The sequence below is a fragment of the Puma concolor genome, chromosome A3, assembly GCF_028749965.1.
Source record: "Puma concolor isolate L17-30 chromosome A3, mPumCon1.1.hap2, whole genome shotgun sequence".
NCBI lineage: Eukaryota > Metazoa > Chordata > Mammalia > Carnivora > Felidae > Puma > Puma concolor.
Window position 1 is genome coordinate 112028135 of NC_141669.1, and position 22300 is coordinate 112050434.

At 52.9% G+C, this 22300-nt stretch overlaps 1 protein-coding gene across 1 annotated transcript in view; it reads right to left on the reverse strand.

The window, feature by feature from the left end:
* TGM6 (transglutaminase 6) overlaps positions 1-22300 on the reverse strand; it is a 38923-nt gene that overhangs the window by 15573 nt on the left and 1050 nt on the right. The window contains exons 2-9 of the mRNA XM_086701840.1: positions 10612-10785; positions 9846-10088; positions 8973-9091; positions 7312-7440; positions 5821-5998; positions 4896-5034; positions 2589-2692; positions 2269-2511 (exon numbers count right to left, since the gene is read on the reverse strand). Coding sequence (XP_086557966.1) covers positions 2269-2511; positions 2589-2692; positions 4896-5034; positions 5821-5998; positions 7312-7440; positions 8973-9091; positions 9846-10088; positions 10612-10785 — 1329 coding nt within the window. The remainder of the gene's footprint in view (positions 1-2268; positions 2512-2588; positions 2693-4895; positions 5035-5820; positions 5999-7311; positions 7441-8972; positions 9092-9845; positions 10089-10611; positions 10786-22300) is intronic.

Sequence of the window (22300 nt, forward strand, 5' to 3'; positions counted from 1 at the left end):
CATCAACCCGCCGAGCTTAACGAGAGAGGCGCCAGTTCAGAGGAGGCCTCGCCACCTCCCGCCCGGTCCACAGCACCCTGAGACAGCGGGAAGGGGCCTGCGGGGGCGGAGGTCATCAAGAGCGAAGGAAGTGCCCCGCTCCTAGGGAAGGGACCGACAGAACATTTGTGTGCGTGAGGACGCAGGGGTGTTTAGAAGAATCGGTGTGAGGGTTTGGGGGTGCTGGCTGGGAAAGATCGGGGTTGACTACAGGAAGGGGAAGCCGGCACTGCGTCCCCACGGGAGAGGTGTGCGGATCCTGCGTTGCTGACCAAACAAGCAGCGGAGAACTGACGGGCCTTGGCAGGAGGAGGACGGCGTGCCAAGGCCTCTCTGTCACCCGCCTTTGAGTAAAGGCCCTGCAGAACCTGCGATCAAAAGCCACCATGCAGCAGAGGGAAGCTGTGTGACTACCAGTGTGGTCGGGGGCATCTGCTAAAAGTGGGGGCCAAATGTCTCCAGAGATCGGCAGTGCCTGGCGGGGGAGGGTAGGGCCCGGAAGCGGGTCCCGATGGCCCAGGTTGTCCTGGAGCCACCACCTGCCCTCAAGCAGAGAGAGTGAACGGGGGGGGGGGGGGGGGGGGGGGGGGGGGGCAGGGCACACTCACCCAGGGGCAGGGAATCCTTGCCTGCCCAGTACAAAGACATCTGCTCTCCTCTCTCCTCCTCTTCCTCCCCTCCTCCTCCTCCCCCTCGGCCTAACACTCTAGAAGACTCACACTGTGTTCTCAACATCAGCTGTGCGGGGGGATCACCTCAAGAGCTTTAAAAAGTCCTGGTGTCTGGGCCACACCCTCTGGGCGCTGTGATTCCTTTGGGCAGGGCACGCGCAGTCTGGGCTGCAGCGATAGACTAAAAATGGCCATAATACTTCATTGTAACTCTTACCACCAAAAGGTGGAGTCTGCTCCCCTCCGCCTGGAGCTGGGGCGGCCTTGAGAACGGCTTTGACCAACAGAATACGGCAGAAGTGGCACGATGCAAATTCTGAGCGAGGCCTCTAGAGACCTCGCAGCCTTCATTCTCCCCCTCTGGGAATCCCGCCCCTTCGTGAACGAGCCAGGGTTGGCCTATTGGGCCAGGAGAGTCCCCGGCGGGGGGGAGGCAAGACCAGGCTGTCCAGCGGACCCATCCAACGCCCCAGACACAGCAAGATCCCAGCCGACTCCACAGGGAGCAGGTGCACCATCCAGCCGAGCACAGCCCAGATTGCCGAGCTCCGGAATCCTGCTCAAACAAGGAGCTGCTTCATCTACACAACGAACCACAGCGCCCTCGGTGATTCCAGTGTGCGACTAGAGCTGCAGACCGCTATGCTGGGGAGTAGACAAGGGAGGGGTGCAGGCGTCCAGAGAGCCCAGTGCCCCCTCCTGGAGAGCAGCCTCCCGGGGGGAAACTGGCTTACACTCAGGGGAGCGGAGAGAGACAGACCCGCTCGTTATTCAAATCACATTGTTTTAATGAGCAGAATTGGCGGGCCATATTTGGATCGGATCATGGCATTGGTAAGAGACCTGTTATCCCACGGGAAAGAGTGACTAGAAGCGTGTATAGCTGGAGTTGGCTATTAAGAAAATACGCCTGTTGTCTCTTGTACCCCGACGAGCAGAGGCTCTTCAAGAAACCAGTAACCAGCAATCTGTGAATTTCTAGAATTCACTAGAGTTCTTGGCAGATGGTAAACTGAAGCTGCTATCATTACTATTATTATTTTAAACTATGCCTGGTGCTGTGTAGCCCACGTGTTCAATAAATAATACCTGCTGCTGGGGCGCCTGGGTGGCGCAGTCGGTTAAGCGTCCGACTTCAGCCAGGTCACGATCTCGTGGTCCGGGAGTTCGAGCCCCGCGTCAGGCTCTGGGCTGATGGCTCAGAGCCTGGAGCCTGTTTCCGATTCTGTGTCTCCCTCTCTCTCTGCCCCTCCCCCGTTCATGCTCTGTCTCTCTCTGTCCCAAAAATAAATAAACGTTGAAAAAAAAATTAAAAAAAAAAAATAATACCTGCTGCTATCATCACCATTATTAGTATTTATGATCATGGGGGAATATACCTAACACAGTGCCTGGCGATAGACTAAAAATGGCCATAATAAACGTAGCTTTTATTATTAGATGTGGGAAGTCTTCTACTTATACACGGAGGAAGCTGTTAATAGAAGCTAAAGGCACTCGGCTCAACGCACAGACACGGCGCCGAATAAAGCTCTCGAGGCTGCCATATTGTCCTTACCTTCCGGATACTTGTAGAAGCTCGTGATGTCCACACGGGAGTCGCTGCCCACGGCCTTGGTGCTAATGCACCTCCCGATCTTCTTTGTGTCCGAGTATACCCGCTCCCGGCTCTCATCCTCGTGCCACAGCCAGGTGACGTAGTCCGCATTGACCTCCGCAAACACAAAGGGGCCGTCGTGGGCCAGGTGCACGTCCCCCTCGCGGATGGCGGTGACCGAGGCTGGGCCGCACCGGAACACGCCTGGGCAGGAGGGATGATCGTGAGCGGAATGGATGAGGCAAAGCGGGGGTCTGGGACCCACCCGGCTGAGCCCCTACCTTCGCTCTCCTCCTGGGGGGTGGCGTCCAGAACCTGCCAGCCATTGTAAGAGGGGCCCAGGTCCTGACGGGCAAACCAACTCTCATTCCAGACATGGAAATTCCTGCCACAGAGAGAGGATGGGGCAGGGTGGCCTTCAGTGAGACAGAGGCCCATAGGATGGCAAGTTTCTACTGTGAGCCAGGCCCTGGGCCCAAACTCCGCAGTACTGTGGCTGAATCTTATGAAACATTCAGTGCACCATGTTGATGAACAGTTCTATATACGATCTGTATGTATAAATGTATGTATGTGTGTATATATGCATGTATATATATATTCCATTTGTAAGTATATGTATGTATGTACGTAGATGTATATATATGTGTGTGTGTATACATATATATATATGACATATATATATATGAAACTGTTGTTCAAGGTATCAGAAATACAATTACAGACAACACAGATCTTGCCCTCATGCAGCTTACGTTCTAACAAAGGAGAAGGATGGGGAGGCACCAAAAAGAAGGAAGCAACTATAAATAAAACAAATGCAAGTAACAATAAATACTGTGAAGAAAGAGAGAGACCTGAGTAGAGAGTAACTGCTGGAGACCTGCTCTAGGAAAATGACGTCTAAGGTGAGGCTTAAATAAGAAAGGCTTAGCCATCCGAAGAGTGAAGGGAACAGTGTTCCAGGGAGAAGGAACAGCATGTGCAAAGACTCTGAGACCAGAAAAGGCGTTGTGTATTCAAGGAACAGAAAGCATGTAAGTATGGGGTACCTGGGTGGCTCAGCTGGCTCAGTGTCTGACTCTTGATTTTGGTGTCATGGTCCCAGGGTCATGGGATCGAGCCCCGCATCGGGCTCTGTGCTGAGCGTGCAGCCTGCTTAAGATTCTCTCTCTCCCTCTGCCCCTCTCCCCACTCACACTCTCTCTCTAAAAAAAAAAACACACAAAAAAACCAAAAACCAACCAACCAACGCCCCCCCCAAAACCCCAAAACAAAAAAACCCCAAGAAGGTATGTATCTCTAGGCTATAGCCAGCATGAGGGGCAGGTAGGGTTCAGATTACGCAGAGCTCTGTAGGTCTTGGTAAGGAGTTCAGACTTTAAGTTTCCCGTGTCAAAGATGGGACTATGAGACCAGCAAAGCAAAGTGACATCATTTGCCCCAGGTCACGCAGTAAGGAAGCAGGAGGGAGAAACCCCGGATTGCCTGTCTTGGCATCTTTAGAGCTGACCTCAGCATTCCTCTTAAGGAGGTAGTGATCTTCGGGAGAATATCTGGATAGGCATTTGGGGGCAGACTGATAACCTGTGAATTGGCAGGGGCCCCGGCACCAAAATGTCCATTCTGTGTGAAGAAAAACTTGTTGTTGCTGGTGGTGGTGGTGGTGGTGGTGGTTCTCCTGCAGGGAGAGGGGATGAAGGGAGCCAACAGGAGAAGGAAAGGGGAGAAGGGAGGCAGAGAGAAAGAATGAGGGCAGAGACCTAGAGAGTGTGCATGTGGGGGAGGGGCGGAGAGCGAGAATCCCAAGTAGGCTCCATGCCTACTGCAGACACAGTTCCACGCCATCAGGGTGGGACCTGACTCGGGGCTCAGTCTCCCGAAGTGTGAGATCCTGACCTGAGCCAAAATCAAGAGTTGGAGGCTTGACCTACTGAGCCACCCAGGGCCCCCACCCCCACCCCCCACTGCCGCCCAATTTTATTTTAAAACTGCGAAATGCATGAGCAAGATGAACAGTATTACACTCTGGTGCCGATACTAAGTGGGTAAAAAGCGGGGCAGTGAGAAGACTGAGCGTGTATGTTCTTGTGTCTGTAGAGCCTCCCTCTGAAGAGACGCGGGAAGCGAGTCGCCATGTTGGCTCCGTGAGGAGGACGGGAGGCTGGAACCTGGCGGGTGGCCCATTTTGTACAGTTTGAGCGTGAACGCACATGCGTGTATTTCCTATTAAAAACATTAAATTAAAATGAATTGTTCAAAGCTCTCGGGGAAGAGTCTTGTCGCAGCTGAGGAGGGAGGTTGCCTCCCACCTGAGACACACACATGGCACGCAGGCAGCTGACAGAGGCAGGGTCGTGACACAGGGGCCAGGACGCAGAGGGAATCTCGGTCCTCATCCCCCGGTTACAGGAATCTAGGGGAAGGCTCAGAGTCCCCTGGATGGGGAACCAGGGTTCAAGGCACTCAGATCTTGAGTCCCCCCTTTGGCCTCTGGGTCACCCCTGAAGGTTCCTCTCCTTCCTGCCGACAGGGTCAGGGAGCCCTCGGGCTGGGCTGGGTTGGGGACCCAGGGGACTAGGACCCACCACATGCTGTCTTCTGTCAGGTCCTCCAGGGTCCGCCCGAAGGAGTCCACGTATTTGTCCACGCTCAGGTTCCTGTCCGTGTCATGGGCCGAGTTAAAGTTGGACACGACCCGGGTCGCGATCCCCAGGCACCTGAGGACTGAAAAGCAGGAGGCTGGCGAGGTGCCCCCAGCAGGCAGTAGGCCTCATCTCTTCCACAGCCCCTCCCGTGTCTGTCTGTCTGTCTGCTTTTCCTGCTTCCGCCCTCAGAAGCGCCTCCTTCCCTGTAGAACCTCTCAAGGGACTTCCCAAGACACTAGGCCACCCCCATTTGAATCACGGGCTCTGAGGCCAGTGGGAACTTGGAAGTCATATAATAACCATGTAATTGCCAGTTCGGGTTCGAGGGGACTGGAGGCCTGGGGGGGGCCATAAGACTTGCTCAAAGCCACTCAAAGAGCTCGAGACAGGAGTCGGGTCTCCTTCAGCAAAATAAAAGATCAAAAGTTACATAAACGAACTATCTGGTTTCTCTCATCGTTAACCAGACTTCTACTTCCCCATCACCAATTAAAGAACACTTGGGGTGCCTGGGTGGCTCAGGCGGTTAAGTGTTTGCCTTCAGGTCAGGTCACGATCTCAGGGTTCAGGAGTTCAAGCCCCTTGTGGGGCTCTCAGCTGTGCACACAGAGCCCACATCAGATCCTCGGTCCTCCTCTCTCTGCCCCTCCCCCACTTGTGCCTGCTCTCTCTCTCTCTCTCTCTCTCAAAAATAAATAAATAAATAAAAACTAAAAAAAACCTTAAAATTAAAAAAAAAAGAAACACATTTTAAAGGAGGGTGAGGGTGGGGGTGGAGGGGTGGGGTGGACTGTATGCAAATATATACAAATGGAGGCAAAAGAGGGAGCCGGCCTGGGGTCAGGGACCCTCTTTCCCTGGGTACCTGTGCACATGACTCCAGCGAAGACCCAGCACTGGCCGTATTTAACTGGCTTGAACCTGCCCTTGAACCACTTGTGCAGAATGGCCACGCTGCCACGCCAATGCAGGGGGCTGGTGCCACCGCCGTACTTGCCCTGCCACTGGCCTTGAACCACTCCCCGGTCGTTGTTGCTGTTCACCTGGACGGAGGGGGGCATGGGTCCGTCACCAGGCAGGGCCTCCCTCCTCAGGGCGTCGCCACTGTAAAGTCCCCTTACGCTTTGGACCCCCTCCTCATTTGGGGTCACCCCTTACTTTTAAATTACCTGAAAATTAGGGGCATCTGCTTTCTTAACATACCTACTTTGGGTACCATTTATTAAATGACCTGCCATGAGGATTCTCTATTACTGAAAATTACCTATGATTTTGCAGCATTTCCCCTTTTAAATGATCTGTTTTGGGGACTGGTGCTGGTATAACTATAGAGACAGTGAGATTAACACCGAGATTAAGAGGGGTGAAGGGACCCGTCCAAGTCACATGGCAAGTTAGCAAAAAGTGTGGGTGACCCCCAAGTTCAGGACTTTCACTTAGAGCCTGCACTGTTATCTCACAGGGCTGTGACGCTCTACTCTCTGGAACTGGTCACTGCTTTTGAGTCTCTATGTTCCAACATCCCTCTGGGATCTTGAGGAATGAAGGGTACCAAATACGAGAAAATCGGCTCCATCCAATTGTGGAATCACAGATAGCCATCCTCTGATCTCAACACCTGCTTGCGGTCGGCCTTCTGGCTATCTTTGCAGGAGGAAGCGTTGTTGTGTGTAACATAATAAGGAAGGCACTCTTCCCAGGGAGAGATGGGCCTATGCACTCTCTCCCTGAATCTGGGCTGGACTGTGACTGCTTTGACCAGTGACTATGGCAGAAGGGATGCGGTGGCAATTTCCAGGGCTTCTTTTTTGGAACAGTTGTTCGGAGAGAAGCCAGCTGCTACGTCTGATGACCCTGAGATCGCCATGCCGTGAGGAAGCCCAAGCTAGCCACACGGAGAGGCTGCGTGGACAGAGAGCCGTGACCGGCCAGCCTCAGCTGTTCTAACCACCCCGGGCCCAGGGACAGGAGAGTGAGCAAATCATCTTGACATTCCAGCTCCAGCAGACACAGCGTGGAAGAGAACCAAAGATCCAGACTTCTAGAACCAAGGCCGCAGATATACGGTCTCATCAAACCATTCCAGCCATCTGCAGCCATTCAGATGCCCCCAGCGGAAGCATCTTAGAGGAGAGACAAGCCATCCTGTCCTCACAGCGCTCTGCCCAAGTCCCTGATCTATAAAACCATGAGCATAATAAGCGGCTGTTTCGTGCCACTGAGTTTTGGGGTGGTTTGGGGGCAGCGATAGAGAATTAAAACAAAAGGTGACTTGGGAAAATCATAGGATGGGACCCTGGGGTTGGCTCAGGGACCCATGAGAAAGTGTGTATGCAGGGACGGTGGGGCTCCTCACCATGGCACTGATGGCCCTGGTGACGTAGATGGGGTCATGGCGGCAGGACACGTCGATGGCTGGGTCATCTTGGTAAAGAGGACTTCGGTCCAGGATGGAGAGGCAGATGTTCAGAATGTCCTCCTCAAACTGTCCCCAGAGAGTCTGTGCTTAGAGGCCAGAGTCTCACCCATATTCCAGACCCTCTTACAATACTTACCCAGTGGGTCCCTTGTGTTGTGCACAGGAATTCACCTACCCCCACCCTGGGACACCACAGAGCATCCCCACCTCAGAAACCCTCCCTCAGAGAGTCACCGCGAGCCAGAAGCTCAACCTTAATCAAGTCCCTGCCCTGTGCCGTAACTGCCCCCAACGCTCCCCACTACCTGCGGTAAAGTTTGTGGTAAACGAGTGACTCTGGAGCCACGTCTACCCGGCCTGCCCACTCCTTCGGTTTCAATGATTTTTCCAAATACATTTGAATGAACGGACAACATTTAAACACCGGAGCATCTTGGGGCGCCTGGGTGGCTCAGTCGGTTAAGCATCCGACTCTCGATTTCGGCTCAGGTCCTGGTCTCACCGTTCGTGGAATCGAACCCCATGCCGGGCTCTGCGCTGACAGTACGGAGCCTGCTTGGGATTCTGTCTCTCTCCCTCTCTCTCTGCCCCTTCCCCTCCCCCCTCCCCTGTCTCTTTCTCAGAATAAGTAAACATTTAAAAACTGGAGGATCTTTACATACAAATTAAGATTTCAGGTCTCTGAAGCTCCCTGAAGGATCTTTGGAAGGTCCGGGGAACCCTGGGTTCCCTTGGCCACATGGCAGGAAGAGGTGGGTGCTGAGAAGTGGTTACCCCTTAGGCGGGCCCCAGACTCTCCAGTACCTCCATCACTACTCGGATTCAAACTCTGGCTCCTGAACCTGACAGTCAGGGTCCTTCACTGGCCCAGCCAACCTTTCTCCAGGACACCCGCAGCCCAAGCAGACCTAATTCCTCTAGCAGACCCTCCTCTGCTCCCTGACTCCCACCTGCTATGGGCTCTGCCCTCTCCCTGGCCAGGCTGTGCCCAGCCCCATTATCGGGAAGTCTCCACCATCCCCGGGGTGGATTTTCTTTCACACTTTTCTGACTTCCCTCTGGCCCCATCTCTACCACTCTGATGCCCGCCCCCCTCCCCCTCCCCCCCCCTCCACCATCACGCCCTTTATTGTAATTATTTATCTGCCAATGTCTCTTAAAAGTGTGGTCCCAGACCCACAGCCTCAGCACCACCTAGGACCTCGTTAGAAATGCACATTCTTAGAGCCCACCCCAGATCTACAGAATCAGCAACTCTGGGGTGGGGCCCAGCCACCCGTGTGTTTTAAAGAGCCCTCCACGGGATTCCGGCGCACACACAAGACCGAGCATCCCTGGTCGAAGCTATTGATTCTTCTACAAAGCACCGTATCCAAAGTACCTCCCCTTCCCAAGGACCCAGAGCCTGTCTTAGGGCAGCTATTAGTAGATTAGTGAATGAATGGATCTGTTCTAAGAGTCAGCCCGGCTTGTCCCCTCTGGGGAGGGAGGAAGTGAGCAGAGCAGACAGAAAGGCTCCTGGCCTGACCTTCTGCACACCCGGGCCCGCATCCCCCCCCCCCCCCCCCCCCCCCCCCCCGGCCTGTGCTTCTGGAGACCTGCCCGTAGTTCCAGCCCTGGGCTCGGATGTGCTTCTCCACGCCTCGGAAGATGATCCCGCTGTCATTGAGCACGTACTCCTGTCTCTCCTCCTCTGAGGCCAGAAACACGTCGTCCTCTGAAAAGCAGTTGTCAGGCTCAGCATGGGCTGGGGCTCTGGCCTTGCAGGCCTGGGGAAGGGGCTACATCAGGGAGAGCTCCGGGACGGTGCCGGGAAGCTTGGGACGGGAGAGGGCAAGAGGGGGCTTGCGGGCTCCTAGGCTGCCTTCCGGCGGGGCCCCATTCCCCCTGGGGGCTCCGTTCCCCGGGGCAGGGACCCACCCAGCCCAGCCCAAGACTGAAGGACTTGAGGAATCCTGACACCTTTGAGAGGCCCTGCTTGATGGCGATAGCAGCTTCATATTTTAGAAATATTTAATAAGAATACTGACCCCAGTACCCCTTACGACGGACCTTGTACATTACAACCATTAACGCTATGAGTTCTCACCATAATCCCAGGAGGTAGGCACTGTTATCACTCCCGTGTCACCCATGAGGAAACCAAGACTCATAGAGGGAAGCAGAGCTAGGACTGAGCCAAGGCTGCTGATGGCTCAAGCCGGGCTCTTGCCCATTGCTGGGCCTCTCCTCCCACGAGGCCCCATCCCTGCTTACTGGCACCCGTGCACCAGAAACTGCTGATTCTTGCTCCTCCGGCCCAGGATCCTTTGTAGCACCTGCTTCCTCTGCCCAGTGCCCACCTCTGCCTAAGCTCAGCTCTCGCCAAGCTCTGGGCATCCACCTCCCCGTTGCTTAGTCTGTCTTCCAGGCCCCTGCTAAGGGCAGGCCCACCTCTAGGACAACTTCCGGGAAAGCTTGCCAGCTCCTACCTGGGCACCATGGGTTGAAAAGGAGAACAAACTCGCCCAGCTTTCGGTCATTATGTTTTCGGCGAGAGGAGACCCTGGTGCTCATCAGGTAGCGGCCGATGACAGCGTTGGGAGGGCTGCTGATGCTGACGGTCACGGTGTTCTCCGTCTCAGCCTCCTTCACCGCTGTCCAGGTCTTGCCCACTTCTGGCTCCGATATCTGGAACACGGCTTTGGTGTGGCGGTCCTCGGAGGCCTGGGGTCCTGGAGGAGGGGAGAGGCACTCAGGAGATCCAGCTGCCCCTAGGGAACCCAGCTCTAGAGAAGCAGAAAAGCTACAAGCCTGGAATGCCCACCTTCTCTCCCTGAACTGCTGGGACACTGTGGGGGGCCACCTCCGCGGTTCTGATTCCCACCCACCTCCTGGATCTAGGAGAAAGTAATGGGGACTTTCAAAGTCCACCATTTGTCTAAGAAAGAAAAGCTTGGGCTCCCAAAGTACCTGAAGAATTTCCATCATCTTCCAGAGCCCTCGATTCCTTGGTATGCAAAGAATTCCAGAGCTGTCCTCTCATCTCCCCCACTGCCTGCTGGCAACGCCTGCCAGCCGTCCCCACAAGCTGTCATCAAAGACCTCTAGGGTTCCGGAGCTCAGCGCCCCCCCCCCCCCCCGCCCCGGCAGGGACATGCTTCCCTCTGGGCTGATGACCAAAGGGTCTCGGGTCACCGGTCACAAGACAAATCTTTCTGAATGTAGACCAGCGGAGGGCATTGGCCTGACAATTACCTGTCTCCACCGTGAAGATGATGGTCTCCTGGTCCTCCAGGGGTCTGCTCAGCTCCAGCACCAAGGTGAACGTGTGGCCCCTGCGTACCACCAGCTCAGGGCAGGGGTACTCCTGGGTGTGGTGGGCAACGCCATTTTTCAGGCTCTGCCAGTCCACCTCGGTGACTCTGATCCCTGAGCCGGGGGAGGACAGGGAGGTGAGGCCAAGCCCTTGACATGTTTCTCACCCCCCTCCGCCTTGCCCTCCTGCAGTCATTTGTTCACGCGGCTACTTTTTATCCTATGCGATCGATTGATTCCGGTCATTCTCAGTAGTTCACGTTCCTTAAAGTTTCCGCCGACATCGAATTAACAAATACCGAACCATGACTCTTACAGCAAATGCAGGGTTAGGTTCTTGTTAGCTTCTGTTCACAATTCTTCCATCCGCCGATCAATATGTAACCTTCTCTTGTGTGTTCTTCTGTTTAAAGACACCTTATTTAATATATCGTTGAGTCATTAAGGTTGAACTCACGGACAACATAATTCATGCCTGAACCAAGTTCATCTGGTTTTCTTAGAAGGCACATCACAGCTTCCTGTGTTTAGGAACATTGGGCAGTGCTTTAGCCCTACACTTGGGGCCCTTTTAAACAGCAAAATCCCCGACAGAGAGGGACAAACATGCAAAAAACCGTGGCATGAAATAGACCCAAAAGGACACACTGTTTCCAGTAGGAGAGTGGAAACAAGAAAGCAGGGTGTGGACTTTTTCAACCTCGTCTGGAAACGAGCATGTTAGGTGACTCCGTTTTTCCTATTCTGTGCCTGGCTGCAGGTGATCACGAAAGTACCAAGATTTGGAATTCAGAATAAATTTTAGGGGCGCCTGTGTGGCTCAGTCAGTTAAGCGTCTGGCTTCGGCTTAGATCATGATCTCACGGTTCATGAGTTCGAGCCCTGCGTCGGGCTCCGTGCTGACAGCTCGGAGCCCGGAGCCTGCTTCGGATTCTGTGTCTCCCTCTCTCTCAGGCTTGCCCTGGCCAGGGGAGGAGGTTGGCGTTAAGCAAATAGAGCTCAGATGTTTAAGAGCACGCTTTGAAAGTGTCCTCACAGCACGGCCCCCGGTGCTCCCCTGAGCAAGTGATCCGAGAAACCCAGGTGGGAGCTGAAATGCCTTTCGTGACCTACCCTCCGAAGTTACAGGGTCGACCCACACTGTCTGCTATTAGTCAAGGCAGCTACAAAGGTCTGCCCAGGTTCAAGGGGAGGGAACACACCCCACCGCTTGATGAAAAATGGGTCCATGTTACATGGTGGGAATGTGCTGGATTAGATATATATTGATATGACCATGCTGTGAAGTATGGTCTGCCACGGTCGGGTCTGTGATTGTACGGAACCTGCGAGCCCTGCTGCCTTTACCTTTGGCCCCACAGGAGTCACAGACCCCAAATCCCTGACTTTAAAACACAGCATGGCTTTGGACCATGCGCACCAGAGCAGCGGCTCGTCTGGACCAAGGTCTGGGGAGAGCCGGCCAAAATGTTTGGCTTTTTAAAGGCAGATTGTATTTTCCAGAGATGGTTGCAATAATATCGCCCATCGCTCGTGCTTTTCCTATCATATAATGTTGGCACTGCCCTCATCAAGATGTAGGATAAAGGTCAGGGCACCTGGGTAGCTCAGTCGGTTAAGCGCCGGCTTCGGCTCAGGTCATGATCGCACGGTTCATGAGTTCGAGCCCCGCATCGGGCTCTGTGCTGACAGCTCAGAGCCTGGAGCCTGCTTTGGATTCTCTGTCTCCTTCTCTCCCTGCCCTTCCCTGACTTGTGCTCTGTCTCTCTCTGTCTCTCAAAAATAGATAAACGTTTAAAAAATTTTTTTAAAAAGTAGGATAGGGGCCCTTGGGTGGCTCAGTTGGTTAAGCGTTGGACTCTGGCTCAGGTCGTGATCTCACAGTTTGTGAGTTCAAGCCCCACGTTGGGCTCTGTGCTGACAACTCAGAGGCTGGAGCCTGTTTCAGATTCTGTGTCTCCCCCTCTCTCGGCCCCTTCCCCTCTCTTGTATGCTGCCTCTCTCTCTCTCTCTCAAAAATAAATAAACATTAAAAAAAAAAATAAGTAGGATATGTATTCCCTCTGCCTGAATCTGACAGGACTTGTGGCTAAAACAGAGTGACACTTTGTGACTTGCAAGTCTAGACCATAAAAGTCGATAGAGCTTCTGCCTGGTTCCCTTGAGTTGCTTGACCCGGGAACCCAGCGGTGACGCCATGAAGAAAGTCAAATGGCCCGTGGAGAAGTCCACGTGGAGAGGAAACAAGACTCCCCACCCACAGCCCCCTGAGCGCCCACCTCTGGTCACGTGCCTCCCCTGATCCTGAGTGAGGCAAAGACAAGCTGTCCCAGCTGAGCCCCGCCCAGGTTGTGGGTTTGTGAGTGAGCGAATGATTGCTGTTGTTTTAACTGTCCGAGTGTCGGGGCCGTTTGTTACGCAGCAGTAGATAACCGAAATATGCGGGAGCCCCAGTAATAACTTGGATGGAATTTTCCAACACGCCCGGTGGGAGCAGGACTCAGATTCCTTTTGATTGAAGAGTATCAGTAAATGTGACCTATCTTTCACATCCGGGTTTGGGTTGTCCATTCATACCTGTTAAACTTTTTAATGTGCAGCTCTGGGATCTGGATAAATCTTTAGGAGCTTCTTCACCAATAACACTCAGCTTCTTTCCAATACGCGTATCCTAACTTAGAGGCTGGGTAAGGCTGTCCCCGGTGATGTGAGAACCACCCTGCCCCCAACTATGACAATAAGAATAATAAGGTGGGGGCACCTGGGTGTCTCAGTCAGTTAAGCATCCGACTCTTGATTTCAGCTTAGGTCACGATCTCACGGTTTGTGAGATCGAGCCCTGCCTACATTAGGCTCTACGCTGACAGTGCAGAGCCTGCTTGGGATTGTCTCTCTCTCTCCCTCTCTCTCTGCCTCTACCCCACTCACATGCTCTCTCTCTCTCTCTTAAAATAAATAAACATTAGAAAAAATAATAAGATGAATAGCTAACATATATATATGTATTTATATATATATTTAATGCTATGAGCTAGACATTATCCTCTGTGACTTACATTTATGAATTCATTTAATCCTGACAGCGATCTTGAAGCAAACACTATTATTACCCTCATTTTACAGATGAGAAAACGGAGGCACAGAGAGGTGAAGTAACTTTACAAAGGTCGCACAGCTAGTGTGGGTGATGCCCAGATTCCGTGCTATCCTGCCTCTCTGATGATCAAGGGCTGAGACCGGGAATCGGCAAATCTTGAGTAGTTGGGGTGTGGAATGGAGAAAACACAGGGTTTGGGGCCATAGAGACCCGGACCCTGACCCCAGTCGGGCTGTGTCTCGTGTGCCCTCGGACACATCACGTCACCTTTCTGAGTCTCGGTGTCCTGGTCTAAAAACTGAAGGTACTGATGGCACCTGCCCCACAGGCCTCTTGGAAGGAAGACAAAAAGACTGCCCCCATATGACATCCAGCATTTTGCATATGGCAGACACTTAGCGAGTGTCATTTTCTTTCATCTTTCTGGAGAAGGTGGGACCTACGCTCTGATACCACAGACTTCTGTCCCTCTTCCTGCTCGCCCTCTGCCTCCTCCCGTGGGCAAGGCAAAGTCCAAGTCCTCTGTGCAGCCTGGGAGCCCTGAGGAAGACCCTGTGACCAATTCCTCCCATCCCTCCGCCATAATTGGAATGGACCTGGTCCCAGGATTACTCTTCCTCAGCCTCTAACGATGATGGATCAGTGATAGTCAGTTGTTAATAGTGTCTTTGTAGCCACTCTACCCCTGGCTTCCATGACTCCTTGGGGTGCTTCTCCTCCTCCAAGGAAGAGCCTCAACTCCTTGGTCTGGTTCTTGAGACCTCCACTGGGAGGCTAGCCCCACTTTCCAATCTGTCATCACCCATGTTCCCTCTCATTTTCCTGGAGTCCCTTAGACCTGGGTCAGCATCCTAGGTCTGTCATTTGCTCACCGTGTGTCCTTCAGCATGACTTCACCTCTCTCATCCATAAAATGGGTATAATAATCGCTTTCTCTCAGCTCTAATAATGACATTGAATAAGATGATGTGTGGAAAGCATCTAGCACATATTAGGTGCTCCTTAAATATCCATTTTGTTTCTTCTCCCGTTGCATGATGTGATAGTTAATTTTATGTATCAACTTGGCTGGGCCATGGTGCTCAGATATTTGGTCAAACGTTATTCCAGATGCTTTTGTGAAGTTGTTTTTTGGATGAGTTTACATTAAATTGGTGGACTTTAAATAAAGCAGATTACCCTCCGTAATGTGGGTGGGCCTCATCCAGGCAGTTAAGGCCTTAGTAGGACACTGACCTCCCCTGAGCAAGAAGCAATTCTGCCAGCAGGTTGCTTTTGGACTCCATCTGAAACTCTTCCTTGAATCTCTAGCCAGCCAGCCTCCCCTGCGGACTTGGACTTGGTGGCCTCCATAATTGTGGAAGCCAATTCCTTAAAATCCCTCTCTCTCTATCCCCTCTATCCCTATCTATCATCTCTCTCTCTCTCTCTCCTCTATCCCTATCATCTCTCTCTCTCTCTTTTAATGTTTACTTATTTATTTTTGAGAGACAGAGAAAGCATGAACAGGGGAGGGGCAGAGAGAGACCCACACAGAAAGAGAAGCAGGCTCCAGGCTCTGAGCTGTCAGCATGGAACCTGATGCAGGCTTGAACCCACGAACCGTGAGATCATGACTTGAGCTGAAATCAGATGCTTAACTGACCAAGCCACCCAGGTGCCCCTCTATCATCTGTCTATCTATCCATCCATCCATCATCTATCTATCTATCCATCCATTATCTATCTATCTATCTATCTATCCATCCATCCATCCATCATCTATCTATCCATTCATCCATCATCTATCCATCCATCCATCATCTATCTATCCATCCATCATCTATCTATCCATCCATCCATCCATCCATCATCTATCTATCCATCCATCCATCATCTATCTATCCATCCATCCATCCATCATCTATCCATCCATCCATCATCTATCTATCTATCCATCCATCATCTATCCATCCATCCATCCATCCATCCATCATCTATCTATCCATTCATCCATCATCCATCCATCCATCCATCCATCATCTATCTATCTATCCATCCATCATCTATCTATCCATCCATCCATCCATCCATCCATCCATCATCTATCTATCCATCCATCATCTATCTATCCATCCATCATCTATCTATCTATCTATCTATCTATCTATCTATCTATCTAGTCTACATACACACACATCCTGTTGGTTCTATTTCTCTGGAGAACCTTGAGTAATACACAAGGAAAGTGTGGAACATTGTATTTTTCAAAGGTGGCTTCACTAATTCATATAGATGATGGATGGATGCCATTCTACACATTTTTCTTATAATGTGATTGAAATCCTTCCCACCGTGGGGTGGGGTTTATATACTCTCTCCTTAATTCTGGGCAGGTGCTTGGGACTGTTCTGACTGATTTATATGGTGGAATGTGAATGCCACGGGCCTTCTGGTGTTGGGACATAAACAGGATGCAGCTTCTGCCTGGCTACTTCTTCCTCAGGATAAGCACCTTTGAAGCCCCTGAGCACGTGCGCTCTCTCCCTCTGTCTCTCTCTCTCTGTGTCTGTCTGTTTGTCTGTCTCTCTCTCCATCACATCTATCAACCAATCACCTATCTATCTGACAAAGTGCAGCAACACAGAGACCACCATGCTGGAGAGGCCTTGAGGAAAGACCAAGATAGAGTCTGAGAAGCCCAAGCACCTGACAGGGCAGGAAGAAGCATTTATGATAATCCCACCCCAGCCACAGTCAAACCGCAGGGATGAGGAGATCTGGGCAGCAGGTGCATGGCTGGACCAGGTGCAGCATCAGAATGGGGAGGGACAATGGTAATAAATGACTGCTACTGCCTGAAGCCAGTGTCTTGGGGTGATTTTTTATGCAGCTACAGTGAGATAGGATTTCAGAAATTGCATCTCTATATGAAGAGGTGGAAGGAGAAAGTCAGCTTAGAAAAGATATGATTTGGAGAAAAAAAAAATCCCTTGTGTGGTTTCCCTTCATTACATAGACTATGGGCGCCAGGTGTTCCTCTCTGGGTCAAGGAATGATGGGACCTCTGTGGCCTGAAAAAGGCAGCTCCTCTAAGTCCTGCTTGATATAGGAAACTGGGGAAGAGGTGGGTACATTTATAGAAGGAGGAACTCAGGAAGAAAAGAATGGGGTCCCTAAACTCTCGCCTTTTGAGGTTCAATATTACTGGAGGGTTTTTTTTTTAATGTTTACTTATTTATTTTGAGAGGGAGAGTGAGCAGAGGAGGGGGAGAGAGAGAGAGGGAGAGAGAATCCCAAGCAGGTTCCACACTGTCAAACGTGGGGCCCAACATGGGGCTCGAACTCATGAACCATGAGATCATGACCTGAGCCGAAATCGAGAGCTGGACGCTTTCCCAACTGAGCCACCCAGGTGCCCCTGGAGGTTTTTTCTGATAAAATTAAGTGGTCTTGATTGGAGATCTCCTGCTGATAATGCCAAGGTTACATCTCCACTCTGATTTCTCCCTTGAAATCCAAACAATATGTTCAGCCATCTACTTGAAATCTCCATTGGGTGGTCTTCTAGGAAAATCCAGCCTAACACACCCAAAGCAGAACTCCCCATCCCCAAATCCCTGCTCTCCTGTGTCTTGGGAGATGTCCCATCTGCCCTGGCATTCAGGACCAAGGCAAGGAATCTCTGATTTCCCCTTTGCTCTCACCGCCCCCTTATCCGATCCATCATCAAGTCCCAATGGGACCACCTCCAAAACCTGCATCAAGCCCATCACACACCTCTGTCTCCACCACTACCCTAGGCCAAGCAATGAACGTCTTTGTTGTCTAGACTGCAACAGCCTTCCAACCGGTCTCCACTTACAAGGAGCTGGGCTGGTACCACGGTCTCAATCCCCAGGCCTGAGATTCATGGAGAAGGTTAGTTCTAGCTAACTCTAACCAGGCTGGAAGCCCCAGCCTGGCACCATGATCTGGGGATAATGACCAAACATGCAAATGAGAACATAGCTGACGCGTGAGTCCCAAGCTTGGGAGCTCCTACAGCCAACCAGCGTGCTGGGTGAGCAAGGACTGGTTACAACAGCGACCCCTGTCGGGCGGTGGCTGGAACAGCAGCGCCAGGAGACTTCCCTCGCTGGAGAGCTCCCTCTCACATCTGAGAGTAGAGTGGAAACCTCCCTCTGACTTTGCCCCTGCGGTTCTTGGTCAGGAACTTTCCTCTCAAGTCCCAGAAGTCTGCGCTTGGGTGGCCTCTGTTTTGTTTGTACACACAGGCCAGAATCCCAGTTACCTTGTATGTAGGATTGTCTAACAGCCGCAGAGCTGAAAGGGCCATTAGACATCCAGGTCTTTTGTTTCATTGACAGAAACTGAGACCCAGAGATGGGAAGAAAGAGACTTCTTGCCTGAGGATGCTAAGCCAAGCCACAGCTTGCGCGGGGAAAGGCCAACACAGGGTGCAATTGTTTGTGTGTGTGTGTGTGCGTGTGTGTTTAGGGGATGAGTGAGGAGTGGGACGTGAGGTTGTTGGGTGGGAATTATCTCAGTGCTGGCATGCCCCAGGGATTCTTGCAAAGGGGGTGGTTAGGAGGTAAAAAGAGTCCCTGGGCTCCAGGTCATGGGTTCAAGTCCCGGGAGTCCCGCCTTGGCTTCACCTTTCCCCACCACAGCCCAAAGCATCTCCCACCACCCTCCAGGCAAGAGCCTCATCACAGTGGGGCAAGAAGGGTAGAACGAGCCAGAACTGCCATTGTCACCATTACCCCCGAATCTCAAAGACCGCCTCTCTCACAACTTCCTGCCAGAGTCGAATTCCCTCCTCCGAATATCCAGTGGATACGTGACCATAGTTCCAGCTTGCATGCCTCTGGCAGGCCACTCACCCACTGTCCAGATGTTAAAATGTCCTTCCTTCTGCTCAACCAAAGACTTTTTTCTTGCAACCTTTCCCCCAGCTGTTCCCACTCTGCCTCTCCGTTAACCCCCCCACCCCCGAACATGGCCGTTCTTTTTGCCCTTTGCTGGTTTTGCAGAGCTGTTACCGAGAAATCCTGACTTGCCACCCATCCCCCCAGGCCAGACCTGCCCTGACCCAGGAGGTCACTGCTCTGGTCCTTGTGTTGTCTGTCCCTAGAGCTGCATCTCCGGTGACCTAAGTCATCCTTACTTGTGAACATCACACCCTCATGACCCGGCCTGGGTGGGCCGATTGTCAGGGCTAGGCAACCAGGATCCCGCTGGGAGAAAGCAACTATTCTGGTGGTTACAGCCCAGTTCTTTCCTAACTGGTGTCCTCCTCAGACCACCTGGGGACAGATGGGCACAGAGGAGGGCAGCCCAAAGCCAAGGGATACAAGGGACACAAGAGACACGAGATACAAGAGATACGAGAGATAGGGGATGGGTTCCTGATCCCCAGTTAAAACGAACCCAATGTCACCCCCTCCACGTGCTCGGCGTGAATCCTGCCGAGACTAAGGTTGTGTCTCTAATCAGTCGCCAAGGAAGCTCGGTCACAGTTGTTTGCTCACAGGTCTTTCTCCTCCACTGGACTGTGGGCTCCGTGAAGGCAAGACCTGGGTCTCATTCTCTCTGGGTTGTTAGAGCCCCCGCTCAGGGCCCAGGACATAGTAGAGGCTCAGTGAATATTGGTTGGATGAACGAATGTCCCTCCCTGTCCCTTGGCTGGGACAAGGGTGTGAAAAGAGGAGCTCCGCAGCTTCCTGGAACACCCTTGGGGATCAACACCTATGCCCCGTCAGCTGCCCACACCCCGTCCTCTCCACCCACCTGTAATCCCCTCTGTCAAGCGGACACATTCCAAAACCTGCCCTTCCTTCCTGTCTTCCTGCCTTCTGCAGTCATGGGCCCAGGACATGGGTAGAGCCCCGGCCACCGGCTCCCTGTGGGATGTGGGCTAAGTTGCTTCCTCTCTCGGGGCCTCAGTGTCCTTATCTGTGAAATGAGTCCGGAAGAGCACTTAGGGACTGGGTTGTGGGGGGGTTTGCTGGACCAAGTGTCTCTGACAGCCCCAGGGCTCCTCTCAGCCCCTCCCCACAACACACCCCCCACACCCCCAAGCCCGTGCTGATGTAGGCTTGTCACATAGCCCCTTGGTGGGCACCGGGGAAGGGATGGGAGAGGCGACGTCCCACCAAGGCCTTCTCTGGTCCACACCTGAGGCCTTGAGGACAGAATGGATGACGTATTATCAACCCTGGGCCCCCACCCTGGGGATATGCTTGGGTGAGCTCCAGCCCCGAGCTCAAGGCCCATGACCGCCAAACCTGAGGCTGTGCCCGCCACACATACAGAAAGAGGGAAGCCGTAAGAGCATTCTCTCCGCCTACCCTCTCACCCCAAATCCTCGTGGCCTCTCCACCTGCCGTCTTTTTCTTCTCCTTCCCACCTTCCCCTCTTGGCCTTCCTTCCCATAGCAATTAGGCGCCCAATTTCAGAGGCACACACTTCAGTTCAAATGCAGGCTTCGTGGATCCTTGGCTGTGTGACCTGAGGCAAGGGACTGAACCCCTCTGAATCCTGGGACTGGTGATAGTAGCCGCCTCCCCCGGTTATAACGATTAAGTGAAACAATTTCCACAGAGTACGTAGAGCGGGACCCGGCACATATTAGGTGCTCAGTAAGCATGCGTGTTATTAATCGTATGATCGTCAGTATTTGCCCAAGAACGGCTGGCTGCCAGTCCAGTGTTCTGCCAATTAGTGCTATCCCGAACCTTCCACTTATTGGCTGTGCGGCCCTGGATAAGTGAGTGGACCTCTCTGAGGTTCAGACTGCCTGCCCTGAAGCGTGGCAATACTAATACTTTCTTCATAGACTTTTCTGGAAGATGAGGTGATGACCAGAAGTAGGGCAAGGAAGAGAATGCGTCTCTTAGCCCTGGAAACCCAGAGAGCGGAAGGAGCTATCAATAAACACTCTTGAGCCACAAGCTTCAGCCACGGCGAGTGGTCTCGCTCTGTATACGGTACTTAGCCCGGCGCCGGGTCACCCTTAGCTGGGTCAGCAGATGGGAGTCCTCCTCCTCTCCCCGGATCCCTCCCGCCACTTCAGTCCACCCCTCCCTGTTCCTACGCCCATTGTTTTTCCTTTTACTCTCCCCTCTTCGCCTCTTGCTTAAATTACTGCCTGGCTCCCACAGCCTCCCGGCATTTTCCAGCTCATTTCATTCGCTCCATCCTGTTACTATGGAGAACCCGAGCTTCAGCAAGGAGAGGGGACCCTTCTGACCGCACGAGCATCAGCATGTCATTGCCCCTGCTCTAGAGTCATCAGATCCACGGCCGTTAGGCTGGCGTTCAAGGTCCCTCACCATCTGCCCCCGCCTCCCACTCCCCTCCCGGCCAACCTCATCTTCGCTCCAGCTCGCTTGCTCACCAGCTGGTCCCAGAGGCCAGCCGAAGAACGAGTTTTACTTGGAGGGAAGGTTGCCTCCCGCCCGCCCAGCTCTTCACCACCAACCCACCCCCAGCCCTAGCTCACCCCGACTATTTCTCTTCCCGCCCTTGGGTGACACCAGTCAGCTGATGATGCCCTCCTCCCCAGATCGCTGTCCCAGCCCCAGGGATGGCACCCAGTGGGGCCGAGCCCAGGAGGTTCTCTACTGACGCCAGCAATCTCTCCCAGACATTGGACTCAGCATAATCGGTTTTTAATGGGCCCTATTATAACCCTATCCGTAGTGTGCGTCATGGGCACCTGACCTCCACAGCTAAATGCTTAACTGGGGAGTTGCCTGGGGCCACTGTCCCTTTCCTTCCGGGTCCTCTTGGAAGCTGCTGGCCTCTGTCGCCAGTAGGCAGTGGTGAGAACATCCCAGCCGGAACCAGCCATGCACAGAGTATGCCCCCTGATTCTTAGAATTTCTGAGCTGGGAAAAGCGAATTATAATCCACCAGTGGCAGAAGGGTCTCATTTCGTCTGCTAGCACCGATCGATGGCTAGGACTACTTGAAGAACTATGTTGAGGAGAACGCTGGGGCCCTGTAGGGGGGCGTTTGGGGGTCAAGCAGCGACGTCTGCCACGGACAGTGAGGGCAGGAGGAACAGCCCACAGGCCACATGCTTTGCTTCCAGAATCTGATGTCTCGGTCATTCACGTACACATTGCGTGATGGGCGCACGCCCACTGCTCTGAGGAGTAGGTCCCCAAGAAGCCAGGAGGACCCAGAAGACCGGGAATTGAATTCAACCTAACGATCTGTCACTGCTATTTGCTAGGAGTGATGGATCTCACGCTGTGATTTTATAGGTGGAAAAATGACCTTCAGAGAGAGGCATGGCCACCCAGCAAGTTAGTAACAGACCTGACATTGGAACTCTCTGTCACCGGCTTCGCCTCCCAGAAGGGTCCTTTCTCAGCGATTAAACTCTGTCCAGCGGAAGGCCCACAGTGTATCAGAGAATCGGGGTGGAGGGACCTCTCGGTGCGCCCTGCAAAGTAGATCCTGAAGGAAGCAGAGCCCGGGGCTCTGACGGGGAAGACGAACCCCAGGTCTCGAAGCAGCGGTCTGGGGTGTGAGCCGGGG